Consider the following 18,743-nt stretch of genomic DNA (forward strand, 5'->3'; position numbering starts at 1 on the left):
CCTCCCATCTACAGGATTACGGTTGTACATACAGCATTAAGATTGAAATTAAAACGGAACGATTCGCAGTAATTCCGCCTTCACATTTTCCTGTATTTTACCGGATGTCGCCAGGAATGGCTACGGTTCGTTACCAGGGCGATTTGGCGTTCAGAAAACAAGACCGTTTTCCATCAGCTTATGGGAGCTTCAAGTTTGGAATGTGCCCTCCTTCCCCTGCTCCCCCCCCCCCCCCAAAAGATGCGGAAGGTTCCGGAGGACCTGTTGACGGCCCTTCTACGGAGACGATTAATCAGGCGGACGGAGGAGCCCGATGGCAGCCGCCCGTCTCGTCCTGATGAATTATTCAGTGTCGACATGGCGACGCGCGCGCCCTCCCCCCCCCCACCCCCCTTTTTGTGGAGAGAGTCTCTCCGTTGCGTCACAGCTTGACGCCGCGCTCTTTCAAGCCCATGCGTTAAATTTAGAAACGCCACCGCATCTGTCCCCTCTAATGCCGTTAAAAGCATCATGGGATGCTGTGCAGATCTGGCCGCTGGCAGACACACCTCTGTCCCCTCCAGCGAATGGGGACACACTCCCCTCCCCCCCCGCCCCCCTTCCCCCAGGCAAAATGGATTTCAGAGGGCGAGGATCAGGACCTTGTCTGGCCTTATCGATCTTAATATACAATATATATCATATTTAAATCTAACATCCATTTACTTAGACACTCTTATACAAAGCCACAATGACAGGAGACAGCTATCTTATAATGCTGTATCTTATGAAAAGGTATTTTAAAAATGCTTTTTTGCAGACTATTTTTTCTTTTACACGCTTGTCCAATCAGCAGATTTATGAGGTAGATCACATGCATTTCTGTACATTGTTTTCCTGCTTTTTCTGCAGATCTTCCAAAGACCAGTGCAGTTACTCTGTGTGCTGTGGCCCATAGCCCAATATATAATCATTAATAAACAGAGCATGTTTGCTTCCTGAAAAATCCTTCTTTTTGTCAGATTCCCAATATATAACTTGATGGTTCAGTAGTCATGTGATCCACTCTGAGGAAAAGACTAAAGGTCCATTTGGGGGGTCACAGTTCACGCTGATGCCAAACTGCAATACTGACGGCTGTAGCATGACCTTTTGGTGCTATTATTATTATTATATCATCATTTCGCCGTCTTCCAGACCGATCGTTGTGCGAGGCACTGGCGGTTGGCCGCGGCGCTGGTGCGCTATATCCGCAGGGCTTTTTTTCGGTTGAAGGGGTCCGGCTTAATGCACCGTGACAGGGACGCGGTGCTCTCGGCAGAGAGGCCCCGCCGAGGTTCCGGGTGACTCACCGGGCCCCAGCTTGGCGACGGCGTAGAGGAGGTCGTAGTTGATGACGGGCGTGGCCTCGTCGATCTGCTGCCAGCTCACGGGGGGCGACCCCGGCGGGGAGATGAGGAACTGTTTCGAGGGCTGGGGAGGCGCCAGGTGCAGGTTGTCCCCGTCGGAAGCTGGGTTCTGTACCTGCGGGGTTAAAAAAGGGGGCGAGGGGGGGTGGGGCAGATCAGTAAGGTTTAGCAGTACATCTTTGGCTTTTCTCTATTGGACTGGGGGCACCTGAACACAACCTCGGTAAATGTCACAGTCAGGATAAAATATGAAACAACGGCTATTCTCCTTGTAGGCTTTCCTGACTTATGATAAACCTAACCATGAACATACAGGTGAACATTTTACACAAACTAGCAGAAGTGTGTTATGTGACTCTCTATGTTCACACTTCAAAGGGTAAACAAAGGGAAGGTGTTGCATCACAGTACGTGGTCTTGCAAAGGGAGAGGCATAGCGAAGTGACAAAACGACACTGGCCAGCTTCTGAACGAGCCAGAGCTGCTGCCACGGAAATCCTGCAGGGGGCGCCGGTGTTCACCTGGGCGAAGTAGAGCTTCAGCTTCTTGCCCCGGAAGGGCGTTTCGTGCAGCTCTATCCTGGCGCTGGCGGCGGCTTTGGGGTTGCTGAAGTTGATCCGCACGCGACGGAAGCTCTTGAACAGCTGGAACGTCACGTGGTCGTCGTACGCCAGGAACAGGGCCTCAAACATTTCCTGGAAGGCAAGCGAGAGAGGGGAAGTGATGGCCTCGTTCTCTAGATACGGTAACAAGCAAACCCGTGTGCGATGACTTTAGCCACTGCAGCAAGGACAGGGGCGGATTTGGGAGCTTTCTACAAATTCCCAGACCTTTTACTTGGTTGCATTGCTAAGATTAACTGAGTACAGTGGCCCCTTTTCTACATCACATGACTGCACTGCCAGTCACCTGATCTCTACGAACACACCAATCGTTCAGCCTCAAAGGAAGCCGAGCGGGCCAGATTCCGATCGGCCGCCGTGCGGCCGGCTCTCGTCTCCCGCGGCGGACGGGAGTTGATTGACGGCGGTCCGTCGATCCCTCGTCTCCGACCCCTCGCTAAGCTTCGGGGGAAAAGAGCGGGGCGGAGGCGCTTGTTCCGTTATCGACGGAAAATCGATATCCTCGGCCGGCCGGCCTGACCTGAGATCACATGACCACCGACTGGTCCGAGAGCCAAAGGATCAACACCGGAATCCAGCCGGACTCACACCGCCCCGGGACGGGTCGCTGCAGCGCCCCCCTGTGCGGGCGCAGGTGTTACTGCAGTCGGGCAAGGGCAAAATGAAACACAAGAGGTGATTCCAAATGGGAGATAAACTGAAAACGGGGAAGGGGGGGTGGGGGTGGGACTGCAAGCTCTATAAATATCCCAACCTATTCCCAAATTTAGACTGCAGTTGAACCCTAAAATACCCTTGAACAGGGGCGGTCCCAGGTGGACAATGGGATCAAATGGTTGTGACTCACAAAAGCTGCTTCAGGAGAAATATAATCTATTCAGGGCCCGGATCTATTTATGGTGTTCAAGCTTTACGTGTACGCAGCCGCATTCAGGCCTGGTGGGAGGTGTGACGCAGCAGGTTTTAGTCATAACATTTCACTTCAGAGCAGAGCGGTTGGACGCTCGTTTCAAACCCAGCCTCAGGATTACACTGTGCAGTTTGAGACGGTCTTCAGTGTCCCCGTGTTTACACTCACACGACCGATTAGACAGCTCATCCCCCCGCTGCTTCTCACTCTGGTCTTCTCCAGATGCTGAGGATTTTGGCAGGGGGATACCTCTCGAGCCTGGAGTTACGTCCGTCCGTCGTCGAGTTTTGTTCTCGCCAGCCCGAGGGCGCAGAATCACGCGGCGCGCTAACGAACCGGCCGAGTTTAAAGCCGTCCGTCAAAGATACCCCCAAAAAAACGAAAACATACCGAAGGTCCACAGCACACTCGCACATGTTCCAAATTTACTGCCAGAATATGTGGGAGCAATCAGCGAACCATCAACCTTTTCATCACATTCTGGATGAAATGGAAAAGGGTTGGCACTGCGCGATATTTTACTGAATGATGTTTTGTGGAGCAGGCCTTCAAAGGAGCATCAATAAGTCAGACGGGCCAAACTTTCGGGCAGGCTGTCCGAGCCGAGGTCTGTCTCGCCCCTCTGATCGCGCCGGGCGTCGCGGAGAGCGCGCAGCCCCGAATCGAGGGCTCGGGACACGGAGGGTCCGTCCCGCGTCAGCGGGGCGACGTGCCCGTCGGGGGGGCGCAGGTGCTCCGCGGCTGACAGATGTGGCGTCAGCGATGGCGCGCCCCGACAGGTGCAGCCGAGCGAGGGAGAGTGATGCACGAGGGCACCGGCGCGCCACATCCGCACCAAGCGCTTGCTCTCAGATCGGGGGTGTCGCAGGGTGTCACGGAAACGAGAGTTTGCCGCACATTTCGTCACAGGAGCTTTGAAAAAACCGTCGCCATCGCTCCGCATCGGTCTCAGAGCACAGCCGGCTGCTGGAATAAAGGCTGTATGTGGTTATTTAGAAAAACAATTCAGGTTTTTAATGTTTTTTAAAAAAAATTATTGACATTTTAATTGTGCAGTATTCAAAGGATGCAAATAGATTATTCGATGTTATTGCCCTTGTCCGCGATCACTGGCAATCACTACCCCCCACCCCCACCCCCACCCACCCTCCTGGTGACTGCGTTGACACCCAACCATCTCCCTCGGTTCCTCCGAGTTCATTCTTGTTTAGGTACACCGAAATCCCAGAGCTGGTCTCAGCAGTCGGCTCTTTAGCTTACTGTCCGGAAGGACGTGGAACCATCTTTTATCACGACGGACCGCGCCGTTAGTCTTTCTGGGTACGCAACGTCCGAGTCCGTCCAATAACAAGAGGCACAGGAAAGTGCTTCCTCAGCTTGTAGCGGTATCCACGACGACGCCGAGGCTAGCTTACACAGCGAAGCACACATTAACCATAATCTGGCAATCAGTACCATTCGTAATACGCTGCCGAGGTAAATATGGAAACTCTCGTTACCGTTTTGTCACAAAGGTTTATGTCACGGCAATAAAAAAAATTCCCTTCAACTTCAGGTACTTTTTCCTGCGAATTCCCTTTTAGGCCTTTAAAAGTATTTGTGCAAGACAGATGGGCACATATTTGTAAAGGCATCACATTCCTTTACAAATATGGACAGCAAAGGGGGGGGGGGGGGGGGGGGAGAGGAATGGCGGGGCTGCAGCAGCATAGCTTTCTAAAAATATCCACTTCACTGATCAATGTGCTACCAGAAGAACTGGAGAGTGCATTCCTCACGCTTAAGCAAATGGCAGAGGCCGTCACTATTAAAATAAAGCACACTGCATCGGGTGTTTTGCTAAAAAAGGTCATTTTCAAGGACTTGGCTCGCTAACATGGAGGCATCTGCTTTTGTTTTGGGAGAGACACTGCAAACCCCCCGTGTCCCCAAAGAGGACGAGCACACAGTATACGTGCTTCCGGGACGTGACGGTATGCGTTGCCTCACAAATACCATCATCTTCACATGATGAAGGTGGTGTGAAACCGTGTAACAACCCGTGATTCTCTCGGACTGAGATTTCTGCAACCAATCAGAGCAAAGAAAATTAAGACAGTTTTCAGTGCAGTGGTGTCCAGCCACTTCAGTGTTTCTTAGTGAATGACTGACGTAGCAAATACATAGCCTTGTTAAAATGTGCCAAAACCAGGAACTGCACTACACGCTAAACATGGGTGACTGAGTAAGAGCGTCTGACCTTGGAAATGCATTCCTCTCCTCAAGCATAATCAATGTTTTCCAGCAGACGCCAAAAAAAATCAGTGACAGATAAAAATGGCCACGCAACAATGTCAGCTGTGGAAAGACTGATAAATCGTTGTTGTGTTGTTTATATGCAGTGATAATCAATAAAATCGTGCAACTTTGAGTGACAACACTGCACCAGCATTTTACATGCATGTCCAGCTGTGCGTACAGTCTGTTCACATGCTAAGATGAAACGGCCATGTGTAAACCGCTGCCACACAGTTCCATGAAACACATAGTGCCCATAGCCTCTCATAATTGCAAGTATTTTATGTAACAGAGAGACAATCAATACAAAAGATATTTCAGACATATCGTGTTTTACCACAAAACCTCTTTAAGGCCCAAACATATGTGTGCCACAGGGCAGGAATGTGGGATTTGACTGGAGTACATTGAAAGCATGATCTAACCATTATCCAATCAGCCTAATGCCACCCGCACTTAATCCCCAGGCTATGAAACAGGCCAGTCGAGCAGAGAGGAGGGGAGGGGAGAGGGCCAGGGTATGGAACATCGTGGATCAAAGTCACGTCCACCGAGGTTGTTTTGTCTATGCTGCGGTGTCGAAAAGCAGGAGAACCCTCTCCCGCACCCGGTCTCCGAGCCGCCGGGTCTTCGGTCAACCCGCAGTCTCTCCCGCAAGGTTCCCCTGACGCACACAGAGCTGCTCTGGGACCCAGATTGGATCGATTGCGGTCTCTCTCCGTGATGTCATCGAGAAGGCCAGGCAAACGGCCGGGGGAAAACAGATGCGCTTTTTTTTTTTTTTGGGCCGCCACTTTCGGGGCGGATATGTCCTCAGCAGATCCCACGTAGCGCACAAAATGATTTCAAAACCTGAAAACAAAGGCTTAACAATTTTTTTGTTGTTGTTTTTTTTGTGTGTGGTCCGTACAGCGCATCTCCACGTCCAGACTGATCCACTGCAAACAGCCGGCGGGTAACGCGGCCGCAAACGCACAAAGTCTCGGCGGAGAAACGCAACGCCAGGCAACGCGAGAAGAGCTAACACGATAGCCCCGCAGGTCACTGCGCTCGGAACAGCCAATCACGGCCAAGCAGGCTGCATTTGCGCATGCAAATTTTCATGACAGATGGGCCCGAGGGCGCGCATGCAAAAATGCGTTCATAGATTAGCACCGCAGAAGGATGAGAAACACCACGCTCACATCTTCTCACATTCGCCAAAATTATCTCGAGCGTTTGAAAAACCCCTTTGGCTGAAATCCTGCTTAGGCTCACACCCATTATGAGCGATTGCGATGACTGACGCAGCATTACCCTGCTCTGTGACTGGTTAGACACGGAAACCGCACTCTTTTGGATTCTGCCTCAAAATCCTCTCCGCAAAAACCGTCCAGATCGCGTTTTTACTGCGGCTCGGTGAGGGAAAAACACGCCTTCATTGATCAGCAGTCATTCAGACAATAATCAGATGCAGAGCAATGGGCAGGAAGCAAAGCAAAGCCGGTTCCCACAGGCTTCAGAGCTGCCTTTTTAAACAAGGCCAGAAAGGTAATGAAAAACAGCCCTGGTCTAAAACGCTGTTTTTTTGCAAAAGAGTCCGTTCGAGTGCAGCCCCCCCCACCCCCCCTCCCTCCCCCACCTCCCTTTGCCTTATGGGACAGAAATTAAACAGACAGGAGGTCAGCCAAAGACAGTGTGGATAACGCGTCCCCCCCAAACACTCTCCCGGCCCCCCCCCCCCGGCCCCCCAGGCCCCTGGTCCCGCCAGAACTCAGCGGTGGTATGTTCTTCTTCGCTTAAGAAAAGCAGACAGAATACCTCCCCAAACCCTGGTCCTGCAGAGCCACAGATTCACCTTAAAATCTGCAGCCATTTTTTAAAAAAAACCAAGAAACCAGGTGAACAGAGTTAACAGTGTAATCGACAGTGTTATCAAGTGCTGAGAATCAGGAAAAAACGAGAAGACCCTGTAGCTCTCCAGGACCAGGGCTGAGGACAAACTCCTCCATAACCAAAAAGGAGGCTTTATCTGGCTTTATCTCATGAATTAGGAAGGCTTCTAAGTGCAGAGCCACCCTGAACATGCCCTGTTGCGTGCACTAGCAGGCACTACAAGTACCTAATGGGTGATGTAGGATCCTTAAGATGGAGAGGGCTGGCTGTGTTTCCGGACAACACAGAAAGGAAACTGTGGGCCTCGATGAGCTTCCGCATTTTGCTCCTTCCGATCCCTTAATTGCATAATTGTATAAATCACTGTGACCATCCATTCAAGGTAGTGGAAGCGTTTCACCATTTCCGAGATACCGGAAACTTCCGCAGAGCCGAGGCCTACCAGGAGCAGAGCAATCCTTCCCTGATGTAGGACAAGGAGCACGTCTCAGGCTTGACACCAGCGGGTTAAAGGTTGTACTTAAACATAAAACCTGCCTCCAATTATAAGGAAGAATGAACAGACCAAAAAAAAAAAACTCTTCTGAGCGGCTGTTCAGTCCAGTCACTCAAGTCTAGTGCACTCCAGACAATAATGGCCGAATTGGCCCAGGGCAGGACAGAGGTGGGTCTCCTCCGCACTGAGCTGCATTAAAGGTTAGCTCAGGGCTTTCCTTTATCTGAGAAAAGATTCAGCAGGGAGGCCAACGATGCCTTTGTGAGTAAATTTTGTTTCATGGTGGCACTTTTTATAAATGGTCCTTCGTAAGTACTAGACCACAAATAGGCATATGCTAAGATATGTCACCACTCATGTAGAAAGTGGACACTACCATGACACGGCAAATGAAAAAAAAGTTTTTTTTAAATATGTTGATGTAATGTGTATGAAGGTGCTTTGCAGTTCTTATGAAGGAGTTACATACTGTAGCTGTTATGAAGTGTTACCAATTTCATTTATGTAGTGGTGTTATTTCCAAGCTCTCTTGAGAGCTCTCTGAGCCATTAAGAGTTCTGGCAGTTTTAGCACAAAGCCACATATCTACGCCTTGACCTACAGCCGTGTGCAGCACAGGGGAAAACTGTTTACGCGGCAGTGGAAGAAAACAGAGCCCAGTGTTCCAGGGGCTTCCAGTCTTTATGAATGAATAAAGGAACATATACTGTGCGTGATCTGATGTCATAGAGAATCAGTTGTGACATCACAGAAGTATCATTTGTTTAAAATTCAGGCACAGGGACATATCTTTGAATCATGCTCAGAGTATAAAACGCAAATCCATGTTACAGTAACACAGTACAACGTCTTCTGTGATGCTATCACCACCCCATCCTTGAAAGAATTCCACATCAAACACAGTATGTGAGAAATCAAATATTAATGTTAGGAGATGAACTGCATGCAAACAGTGAACAAATGGCCCGCGTAAGCACAAGTATTCCGTACACAGCAAAGCTGTGTTTATGGCAACGAGCTAAACAAAAAAAAAAAAGCTCCACACACTGGCTGTCAGCGCCGCAGATCTGGCCGATTCAGGGTGTGCTTGGAGCTTAACAAAAGGGACTGCGCAGCAGGGTTCGCCTGTCACGGGCGGCGCCAGGACCGGTACCGCTGATTTCGCTGGGGGGAAAATAAAGAGCTGATGGCCAAGTAGATCTGAAGGGGCTGCTGCAAGCTTTCAATACACATTTTTAAAAACCCCGGGAACCCAGGGGAATTGCAATAGCTGAGGAACGGCATTGAACTCGCACCCACAATTTTACCCTCAACACGCTACGGTACAGTGCGATGTAGTAACCACACACACACACACACATATTTACACACCCATACGCAGTCTACCATACCAACTGTACAATCACTGAGCCTGTCTCTGTTCTCATATAAAGGAGAGCTTTTAAAATAACAATATATCAATCAACGTGATGGTTTGTCATATTGCCTTTGATTATTGTGTGCATGTCTAGTAACCATACTATTACAAAGATACAGAAGAAAAGGCACAATGTAGGGCGACTGCTCAGGAGGTAAGAGCGGTTGTCTGGCAGTCAGAGGGTTGCCGGTTTGATCCCCCGCCCTGGGCGTGTCGAAGTGTCCCTGAGCAAGACACCTAACCCCTAATTGCTCCCAACAAGCTGATTGGTACCTTGAATGGCAGCCTTTCACCGTTGGTGTGTGAGTGTGTGTGTGAATGGGTGAATGAGAGGCATCAATTGTAAAGCGCTTTGGATGAAAGCGCTATATAAATGCAGTCCATTTACCATTTAGCTCTGGTGTAGAATGAGGAAGCACGAAGCTGAGGCAGTGCACCTCCATTACATTTCCATTTCACTCCCAAAAAAGCATATCTGTGATTCCGGGAAAACATATCTCACCCACACTAAAAAATCATGACAAGTCTTCAACAGAAAATGTTTCCTGGGCGTTAGTGTGTGTGTGTGTGTGTGTGTGTGTTAAAGAGAGAGAGAAATATAAAAAGAGAGAGAGGGACAGAGAAAGAGAGAGAGAGAGAGAGAGATAGACTACATAGGGGCAGGGAGGTGAGAAATGGTTGAGTAAATGTTAAATGAAAAAACTGCAACAGGGATTGGCCTGTTCTTGCATGATAACTGAGGGACTAGGCGGCCCCCGGTCTCTGAACATTTCGGCCCACATTTCTAGAATACGAGCCCCCCCCCAAATACAGCTGGAACATTCCATTTACCGCAACTGACAGGGCATCTATATATAACTCACTCGACACGAGGAAAATTGCCACTCGACTTGACCTTTCCATTCCGACGAGTTCTCCTTGGGAAAAAAAAAGCCCTTGGATCAGAGCGGGACCGGCCTCGGCCACACGCCGTTTATCGCCGCGACAACAACGGCCGACACGCCGCTCCTCCCTCGGAATTCACCGCGCGACGGAACCGCCGACATTCCGCGTGCGAAAGATGAAACGCGCGCGCGCACGTACGCGACGAAGGGGAGGCAGAGAAACTCGCCGCTTGCTCTGTTTTCCGAAGCTCGGGCATCGCAGGCCTTCAGTAATTACGGCTGATTCGGAGCCAGGCGGCCATGTTTACCATCTACAGTCACTGGCGTAAGAATGTTATTAAGTGAGGGCGGAGGGGGAAGCATAAATTGCAGCTCACCTTGAAACAGCAGAGAAAATGTAAAGTTTAAACCAAACAACCCGCTCTATTTTAATCAAATCCAGATCCTTTTTAGAGGGGTGATGCATTAGCAGGAGGTTCAGGGGAACGGGGAAGAGAGTCTGTATTTTTTTTTTCCTTGTGAAAGGAACACTAATTCAACTTAAACATATCCAGGCCCCAGTCTCTCATGTTACTTCTCGCTTCCCGACCTTTGACCTGCACTAAATGTAAATCTACTGCGGTACCCACTTTAGGCTTTTTGTAGATTTTTTTTAGTTTTTTTTGTCAGGAAGTTTGAAACCACAGATTTGGGGGGGGGGGGGTGTTTGTTTACAATAACTCTGTCAGTTCATCATTCCTCTTTTCTTTTTTTTTTACAGTTTTGAAGCCGTTGTGCTGCACTATAAACCAAGCGTTACAATAAGTACTGCCCACATTCCTGAACATAAGCAAATCAAGTTCTATATAAACATTAACGTCACCACGCCATGTTCATAATTTCATACTTGACTTCACGTGGAACAGCAAACAATATCATTCGCATTATCTCTCCTGCATTTGTTGTTGTGTCATATTCGACAGCACATCACAAAAAGACAAGCTTGCGAAATCTTTCCTACGCAGCCATAAACACAAATGAGTATCAAAGCCACCTGAGCTAACCTTTAACGGTTTCACAGAACTCCCGCCTAAACTAAACTGACTTGACGAGCAGAAGGGCAGAACACTGCACAGGAGGAGGGAAATTAAAAAGCACAGACTGGGACAGACGCGTTCGGGCCGGACGCTCTCACACAGGAGGGACGGAACCGACGGCGCTGGTCGAAACGAGGCGCGTCAAATGAGCTGAAATGCCCCCGATGCTCTCCCTTTATGTTACAAGGGGAAACCATAGTAACCAAACTCTGCAACTAACCGAACCATAACCTCGAATCTGCCCCCAATGACATCCCAACTGTAACTCAAGCCCTTTATATAATTTAATAATGTTATGTAACAGCGCGTGTTTATATGATAAATATACAGCAATTATCCCTCTAATGGTAGAGTATGTACAGTGTGCCTGTTTAGTGTAAAGTGCCCTCGTACAACTGTCTGCTCTGTGGAAAGGGGGGGGGGCAGGGGGGCTGCCAGCAGACTCAATCCCCTGCATCATCTCGGTTTCTAAAATTAAAACAGCACAGGAAGGATTATGCCTTCTTTGTGGCCGTAAAAAACATAAATGAAAACATTAAACATTACGATCAATGATCACTTAGCCAGAACATTTCATCCAGAGCAACGTACAGAAGAGGAGAACGTTACTCTCAGAAGTACAAAAGAGCCTCATCCAAGCAGGCAGGAGCACATTAATGATAAGTAGACACAGATTTTCCAGAAAAAACCACTAAAGAAATAAACTATCTTTACACACCGATACCTATGCTTCCGCCTGCGTCAGACGATGGGTGGGGGTTTCTGCTGTCTTGATCTCAGTGGGAAGGTCATTTCACCACCAAGGGGGTGGGGGGAAGGGGGGGGGGGGAGAGGAGGGTGTTCGAGCAGATAGATCTGACCAGGAAGCTTGGAAGTGCTGGTACATGTGGGGGGGGGGGGGGGGCGGATGTTGGGTCAGTGTGCAGAGGTAGCAGAACGGAACGGTCTGGCTGGTGTGTAGGGTCTGTTGATCCTTTGATGATAATAACAGAGCTTTCCCCTTAGCTACCCGATAGGCTAGCGCCATGCTTTTGAATTTGATGCAAGCTATATATAGGTATACAGAGGTAGATGAGAGTGGGAGTGACATGGCGGAGCCTGGGGAGGCGGTATATCAGGTGAGCAAAACTGCTCTGGATAGGCTGCTGAGCTCTGATGGCAGAGGCAAGGAGACCAGCGATGAGGAAGTTGCATCAGACCAAGCAGACCAGACAGGAAATACGAGCAGAGCACTGATTAAGACCTGGGTTCAGTAGGCAGTGAAGAAGGGCTAGAATCTCCAGATGCTTGTCAGGAAGAATATGCATGCCCAACATACCACCATGATGCTCTCGGACAGGGCCAGTTTGCTGTCCAGCACCACTCCAAAATTCTTAGCATACGAAGAGGGGAAGAGGGGTACCATCCAGGGCAAGAGAAAGACCCCCCCCTCCCAAAAAAAGTAATGTGGCATTCACAACACTCCAGTTCACAACACTCCACACTCCAGTAACTTCCTTGCTCCCAACACATTCATTCTGCAGTGTTACTCTATACCCAATGCCAAGCTTCTACATCCATTTAATTATGGACCCCCATGGCAATACCTTTTGTAAAAACAATGGTCCCCATTCTTCGTCACTGAATTTGTTTTCTCTCATGAAGGGTACAGTCATTTTGCACTTGCTCTTCTATATGCTTTATTTTGGAGCTCATGACTGCGCAGTGCTTTGATTTAAACCCTCGTTAGTGACTGTGACCAGCGGTAATCATCTGGTTGACCATGTAATTAGCTGCCTAGCATTGGCATTTCAGAGAATTAGTCATACTTGTTTCTTTGATTTTGGTCACAATTGAGTCTGAATATTTCAGAAAATAGGTGGCTGTGATTCATTCCTGCCACGCTTAACCCTCAAAGACTTCAAAATGAGTCTCGCCTACCTAAAGGAACGTTCTTGACTAGTTCTATCACTGCAGATCCCAGGATGTCTACAAAAGTCCAGCCTGTGTGCTTCAATCCCCATACAAAACTCTGTTGTTGATGATGTAATACTGCCACTCAATGAGAAAGACCTTTTACATGGCCCTCTTTTTCTAGCCATGATAAACATATAAGTAATAAAAAAAAGTACATCAAGAAGTATTAGACAATAGCATAGACTTACGAAACCAGTCCACAAGTCAATTTCCCACAGAAATAATGATGTTTGATGTACTAAACAATAGCAGAGACTTATGAAAGTAGACCGCAAGTCGAATTCCCACAGAAATAATAATTAAATCTCGATGTTTGAATGATTTTTTTCCCCCCTGAAATCAGCATAAATAAACCACAGAAGGCCTGAGGGATGGCAGGCCTTTCCAGTGATTGGTCAGCAGTGTGAGCTGGCCAGGAAACGAACACAAACGAAGACAAATGAGAATGCTTCCGCTGGAACCACAGTCACGGCAAATCTCCCGCCTGCAGGCTGCATGCTTGCTGCAGAAATGAGACATACTGCTAACATATTCAAATAAAATATACACAATCTTTTTTATATTTAATATTGCAGAAGTTCAGAATATTTGGGCAAATATGTACTTTTTTCTGCTTTCTGAATTTGCAATATATTTTAAAAATGTGTGAAACGCATTCAACGAACCGAGCTGCCGTCGCAGGTCAAACCATACTGCCGCACACCAGGCCTGTCAGGACTCATCCACATGGGTTCCAAATGCCACAAAACACCAAAATCGCATTTCCAGTCAAGTGCTGTTTTGACGAAGATGTCACTTTCAATTTCATGAACAATATACTCGGCTTGCAGGAAAAATCCCTCCCCCCGCCCCAATCGCTACATCCCAAGTTTTGTTTTTAATGCACAACACTTACAGGAAACCACGGCAAAATAAAAAAATGTTTTTGAAAAAGTTCCATCCATGTGAGAGTCATTTGGCAGCTTCTAGGTCAAGGGGAAAAAAATCAGCCTGTTCCCATTTCAAAATGAGAATATGTGATTTCTGTGTGATTGTACTGTATTTTGTTTTCATCTACGTACTTCTGTGGTGAGACCAAAGACAGATTTCTGGCTTTTGTTGGACAATAAAGTTAAATTCTATTCTATTCTATTCTATTCTATTCTACATCAACAATTCTATGGTTCCTGTCACATGGTCTGCGTTTACCCATCCCCTTCTGGGCCAAGACTCAAGTGCTGCACATTGTCTACTTTTCATACAATGCCTGCTTCCCATGGCTCTCCCACCATACACACACACACACACACACATGCGCACACACACATGCACATACACACCCACACCCACACGCACACACACACACACACACACACACGTGCACACACACACACAAACACAACTGACATTATCGTCTCCCATGATGCCTACCTTTCATCTTTCAAAGAAGGAATGTCAAAAACAAGGGGTGCACAACAATCATTAACCCGGTTAAAATTGCACTATACCGCCGTCGCCGCGCTCTTATGGATCATTCATATGTAATGGATGATGGATTGCTAACCAGCAGCACTCAAAATTGCCCTTGAAATCAGCAGCATAGGCTCTTTAATGATAAGTCCCCCGCGCACATCGTCCTCGGGCTCTGGGAACGGGGAAAGATCTGGTTTCTCAGAGCCCCCGATGCCCTTTCTGACAATCCCTGTTTCTGAGGGGGTTTTTATGAATGAAGAGAGAGAGAGAGACAGCAACAGACAGAGAGAGTCAATGGACTAAGTGCAGCAACAACAGTAATGTGATTCAGAGACGGGTGGGGACGGGGGGGGGAGGGTGGGGGGGGGGACTTTTGGCTGAGTGACGTGGATGTTTAGATTAGTGTCATCTGAAAATGGCCAGATCCTTCGGCGTGCACCGTGCAAATGTGGTAAAATGCTGCAGGATCTCTTTTTTCTGGTGTAAAAATCAACGTTTCAAATAACCATTAGATTTCAAGCTTCAATGACCAAGCTTCAAAGCTGCCAAGCAACCGCGTACAATAAAATCGAGGAAACACACGACGAGCACCCGTTCGCTGCCAAATTAGTCAAGGCTACATGACACTGAGCTAAAGGCAGAAGTTAGCAGAATGTGTTGCCTGAGCACTGTTGTAGTAGAATAGCAGTAGCAGCAACGTTAGCAGCTATTTAAGTTCACACGAGAGCACCAAATGAATAGAAGCAGAACTGTTTCTAAGCGCAGGTTTACCTGCTTCACAAGCTGTTTTACCTCTGCCACACGCTCTCACACAAACATAAAAAAACTTCTATGAGTCTGTGCTTGTCAGAAAGAGCACCTTCTCCTCTGTCATCCCCCTAAGTCAGAACACCACTCTCTTTTGCGCTTGTAATCCACACCAATCTTTTTAGCATAAAGCTTTTATTTAAGGCACTGCAGCAGCACAGACTGAGAAAAGAACTTGCGGTGCATTGCTTCTTTTTGCACTGAACAAACGCAACTACACGTGTGTTCAGCTGTCTTTAAGAGCTGAGGGGGCACCGGAGGCAGCTCAGTATAAAAAATTTACAAAAACACGCGAAGCGACCGCGCAGCGGGTCCAGCCAGACGGGAGCCAATCACCTACCTTGACCTCCCGACTGGCGAACACCTCGACGTCGACCACGCAGGCGATCAGCGTGGTCATGTCGCAGTCCACGCTTCGGGACGGCATGCTCCTGCGCAGGGATTGGTTACGCCGCGGCGGCGGTCAGCGGGAGGGCTCGGCCCCGGGGCGAGGTGAGACGGACGGGCGGACGGGCGGACGGACGGACGGACGGACGGACGGACGGACGGACGGAGCGCGCGACCCTGCTGCGCTGTGCGTGCGTTCTGTTTTTCGTGGCCGCGGTTTTCTCCCCGGAGAGCGCTCTTTCTCCACACCTCCCTCGGCTGCTCGGGCCGTCACAATGATCTGCTCCAAGAAAGCAAAACCCGCCACAGAGCAACAGAGCACCAGCCCGGCCCCCCTCCCTCCCCTTTTCTCCCCCCCCCCTTCCTTCTCTGCGCAATGACATCACATCAGCCGGCGCTGCTTTCTCTCTCTATCCCTGGCTCTCTCTCTCTCTCTATCCCTGGCTCTCTCTATCTCCCCTCTCACACTCTCTATCTCTCTCCCTGAGTCTCTCCTCTCTCTCTCTCTCCCCTCTTTCACTATCTCACTCTCTCTCTCTCCCTATAAGCCACTCACTCTTTCTCCCTTCTGCCCTCCATCATTCTTGTCTTCCTTTCCACTGGAAGTAATGCAGTGCAGAAAATTGAAAATGATTATGTGCCAAAGCTGATTTCAGTACGAAACATCCCAAGCTGCCTTTTGTTAGAGTGGTGTGAGTCACAGCTGCGGTTATTTTCATTTATTTTTTTATTTATTTTTTTGCAGCGGCATGTGAGCTTGTTAGAAGACTACAGCTGGGGATGTTTGGTAATTATTCATGCTATCATTCATCAGTATTCCACAACGGTTTGTTTTAAGCTGAAAGTCAGATTGAGCGCGTAGCTGTCTAGCCGATGGATTTAAAAACCAATTTTCTTTTTGAAGGTTACGGATAACAAGCTGATCCGGCCCCATCTCGCCCGGATCGTATGCTACACGGCTGCGCATAATTAGCAGTCGTCCGCTGTATGTTCGCAGCTTGCAGCGACATGACAAGTCCAAAGCATTGTCAAAAGCATTGCGAGTGATTGCTGATAATTAGGTCGGGCATCGTGAGGTTGTTTACACAGATGTTCTGCAACAGAATGCTAGGAAACAAAACTATCCAAGTGTTATTCAAGTGTTCAAAAAATTGCATTTTATTCCATTTAAACGAAAAAAGATTTATATTATTCCTCCAAATTCAAACTGATGATAAGAAATAAACCACTACATTTACCTCAGAGCCTCTGAATTAGCATGATACAAACCGACAAAACAACGCTAATGCTAACGTAAATTTTGAATTCTGCTCTCCTTGCCGGGAAAAAGACTGTTATTTTGAAAGAGCTCTCCTTTCCCTCTCGGCAATCTGTTAGCATTCGAGCGTCTTCGCTTGGGTCTGTAATTGAGCAAGATGGCCGCCAAGAGCCTTGAATGATCTCGGCGCGGCACAAAGCAGATTCATCTCGCCGGTGCCAGGCAGAAGACGGATGACTTTTTCGCACAGGTGCGTTGAAGGCCCAGTTCAGTTCTAAGTGTGCCTTCGGGCTTTCTTTTTCAGTACAAAAACTCAAAGAGCTGAAGCCCACCCCTCCCCTCCACAGCTGGAGAACAGCCGAATCCACGACTGCCAGACAGATCAATGGGAGGAACTTTCTTGTGCTGGAGCGTAAAACAAGCTAATCTGGCCCCACTCAAAGCAAGTCAGGCCTGCCCTTAGAGCAACATGCTCTACGTAGTCCTCAACGGCATCACAAGGGAACGCATTCAACTTTAAACTAAACCCTCACGTATCTACAACACTTAGACGAAAGGGTTCCAAAGGACTCCTCTGTGTCCACAGAGGAACCCTAGAGGAACCCTATCTAGTTCCTAGTTTGTGGGGTTCTTTGTCGGACAAAATGGTTTGTTCGATCTGGGAGCTCTCACACTTTTCACACTGACCATAGAAGGTTACATAAAGAACCAAAAAGGGTTCCCCTATGAGGACAAGCCAAAGAACCCTTTTTTCTGAGAGTACATAAAGCAATGTGGAACCAGATACCTAGAAAACATAATGACCTGCCCATTATTGATGGGCCTAGCGTCATGTATGGGAAGTGGCTGTTGTCTTCCGTTTTTAAAAATCAGATTACAAATTTCAATGCGCCAAATGTTTGAAACATCCAGACAGCAACGAATGGCATACAGCCTTACCTGTGTGACCCAGGAAGGGGACCGGGTGAATATCCTCTAATCACTATTCATGTATCCGACTCCAATTCCCTTATCGGACTCCAACTGACATTAACCGTCGCTTTCCGTTAACGGTTAATCATAGAATGTCAGAGTATGCAAATGAGAGGCTATGGCCTCTTATCATTCGCCGCGGGGCTCTACACAAGTGTCAGTCTGACTGGGAGTCACAGACAGCGCCCTGGGCTGTGCTTCGCCTTATAATTCTGTATGTGAACAATGTGTACAGGCGAGTGACTGCGGATATCATCTAACCAAGTACTGCGCGTACGTGCTGTTAACAGTGGCACTGAAACCACAATGTGTAACTGCAGGAGGTGCTTCCACACTATACACTTTTCCAAGATCTGTATAAAACACCACTTTGTGCTACATCAACGATGACACACACTCAATGCTGGTGAGGTCAGTTCTTCAAAAACACCAAACATAAACACATAAATAAGAAGAATGAGATAAAAAAAAATATGAGAATAGCAGCGATCAGTTCAGTGATCCGTAAATTCAGTCCGGAGAGCAGTCTTTTTGGGTGGCAGATTATATATGGGGGGGGGGGTGCGGCTGCAGGGTAGGTGAGGTGACATCATTGTTTTATCATTGCATCCTGCTCTCTCTCTCTCTCTCTCTCTCTGTCTGCCGGCACAGTGAATACCATTTGCATTCCTTCGGGAGGGGGGGGGGAGGGGGGCGACGGGGTGGGGGGAGGCAGGTTGAACAGGAGGTCCTGTACAGGCTCCTGTAATCCGGAAACCACCCATCCTGCTTGGGATTTTTAAACCACACAGAAATCCGACCGGCGGACGAAGTCAGCCGACGGGGGTCACCAGCGCACGTTCGGACCCGCCAAACGCTCCAAACCCCACGTACCGCACATCTGAGTGAGCGAATGCTTATTCCGGCGAAGTCTCTTTGTCACTGGAAAACGGCACGGGACCCATTTACTGTACCACACACACACT

General features: G+C 48.4%; 1 protein-coding gene across 2 annotated transcripts in view; it reads right to left on the minus strand.

The window, feature by feature from the left end:
* Positions 1–18,743, minus strand: part of rcan2 (regulator of calcineurin 2) — a 60,041-nt gene that overhangs the window by 9,058 nt on the left and 32,240 nt on the right. The window contains exons 1-3 of one of the 2 annotated variants that reach the window (XM_064340231.1): positions 15,502–15,846; positions 1,910–2,083; positions 1,332–1,503 (exon numbers count right to left, since the gene is read on the minus strand). In XM_064340231.1, the coding sequence (XP_064196301.1) occupies positions 1,332–1,503; positions 1,910–2,083; positions 15,502–15,588 (433 nt within the window). In that variant the 5' untranslated portion in view covers positions 15,589–15,846. Of the gene's footprint in view, positions 1–1,331; positions 1,504–1,909; positions 2,084–15,501; positions 15,847–18,743 lie in introns of those variants that run through there. The other variant, XM_064340230.1, reaches the window with a different exon arrangement.

Source organism: Anguilla rostrata, chromosome 6, assembly GCF_018555375.3.
Source record: "Anguilla rostrata isolate EN2019 chromosome 6, ASM1855537v3, whole genome shotgun sequence".
NCBI lineage: Eukaryota > Metazoa > Chordata > Actinopteri > Anguilliformes > Anguillidae > Anguilla > Anguilla rostrata.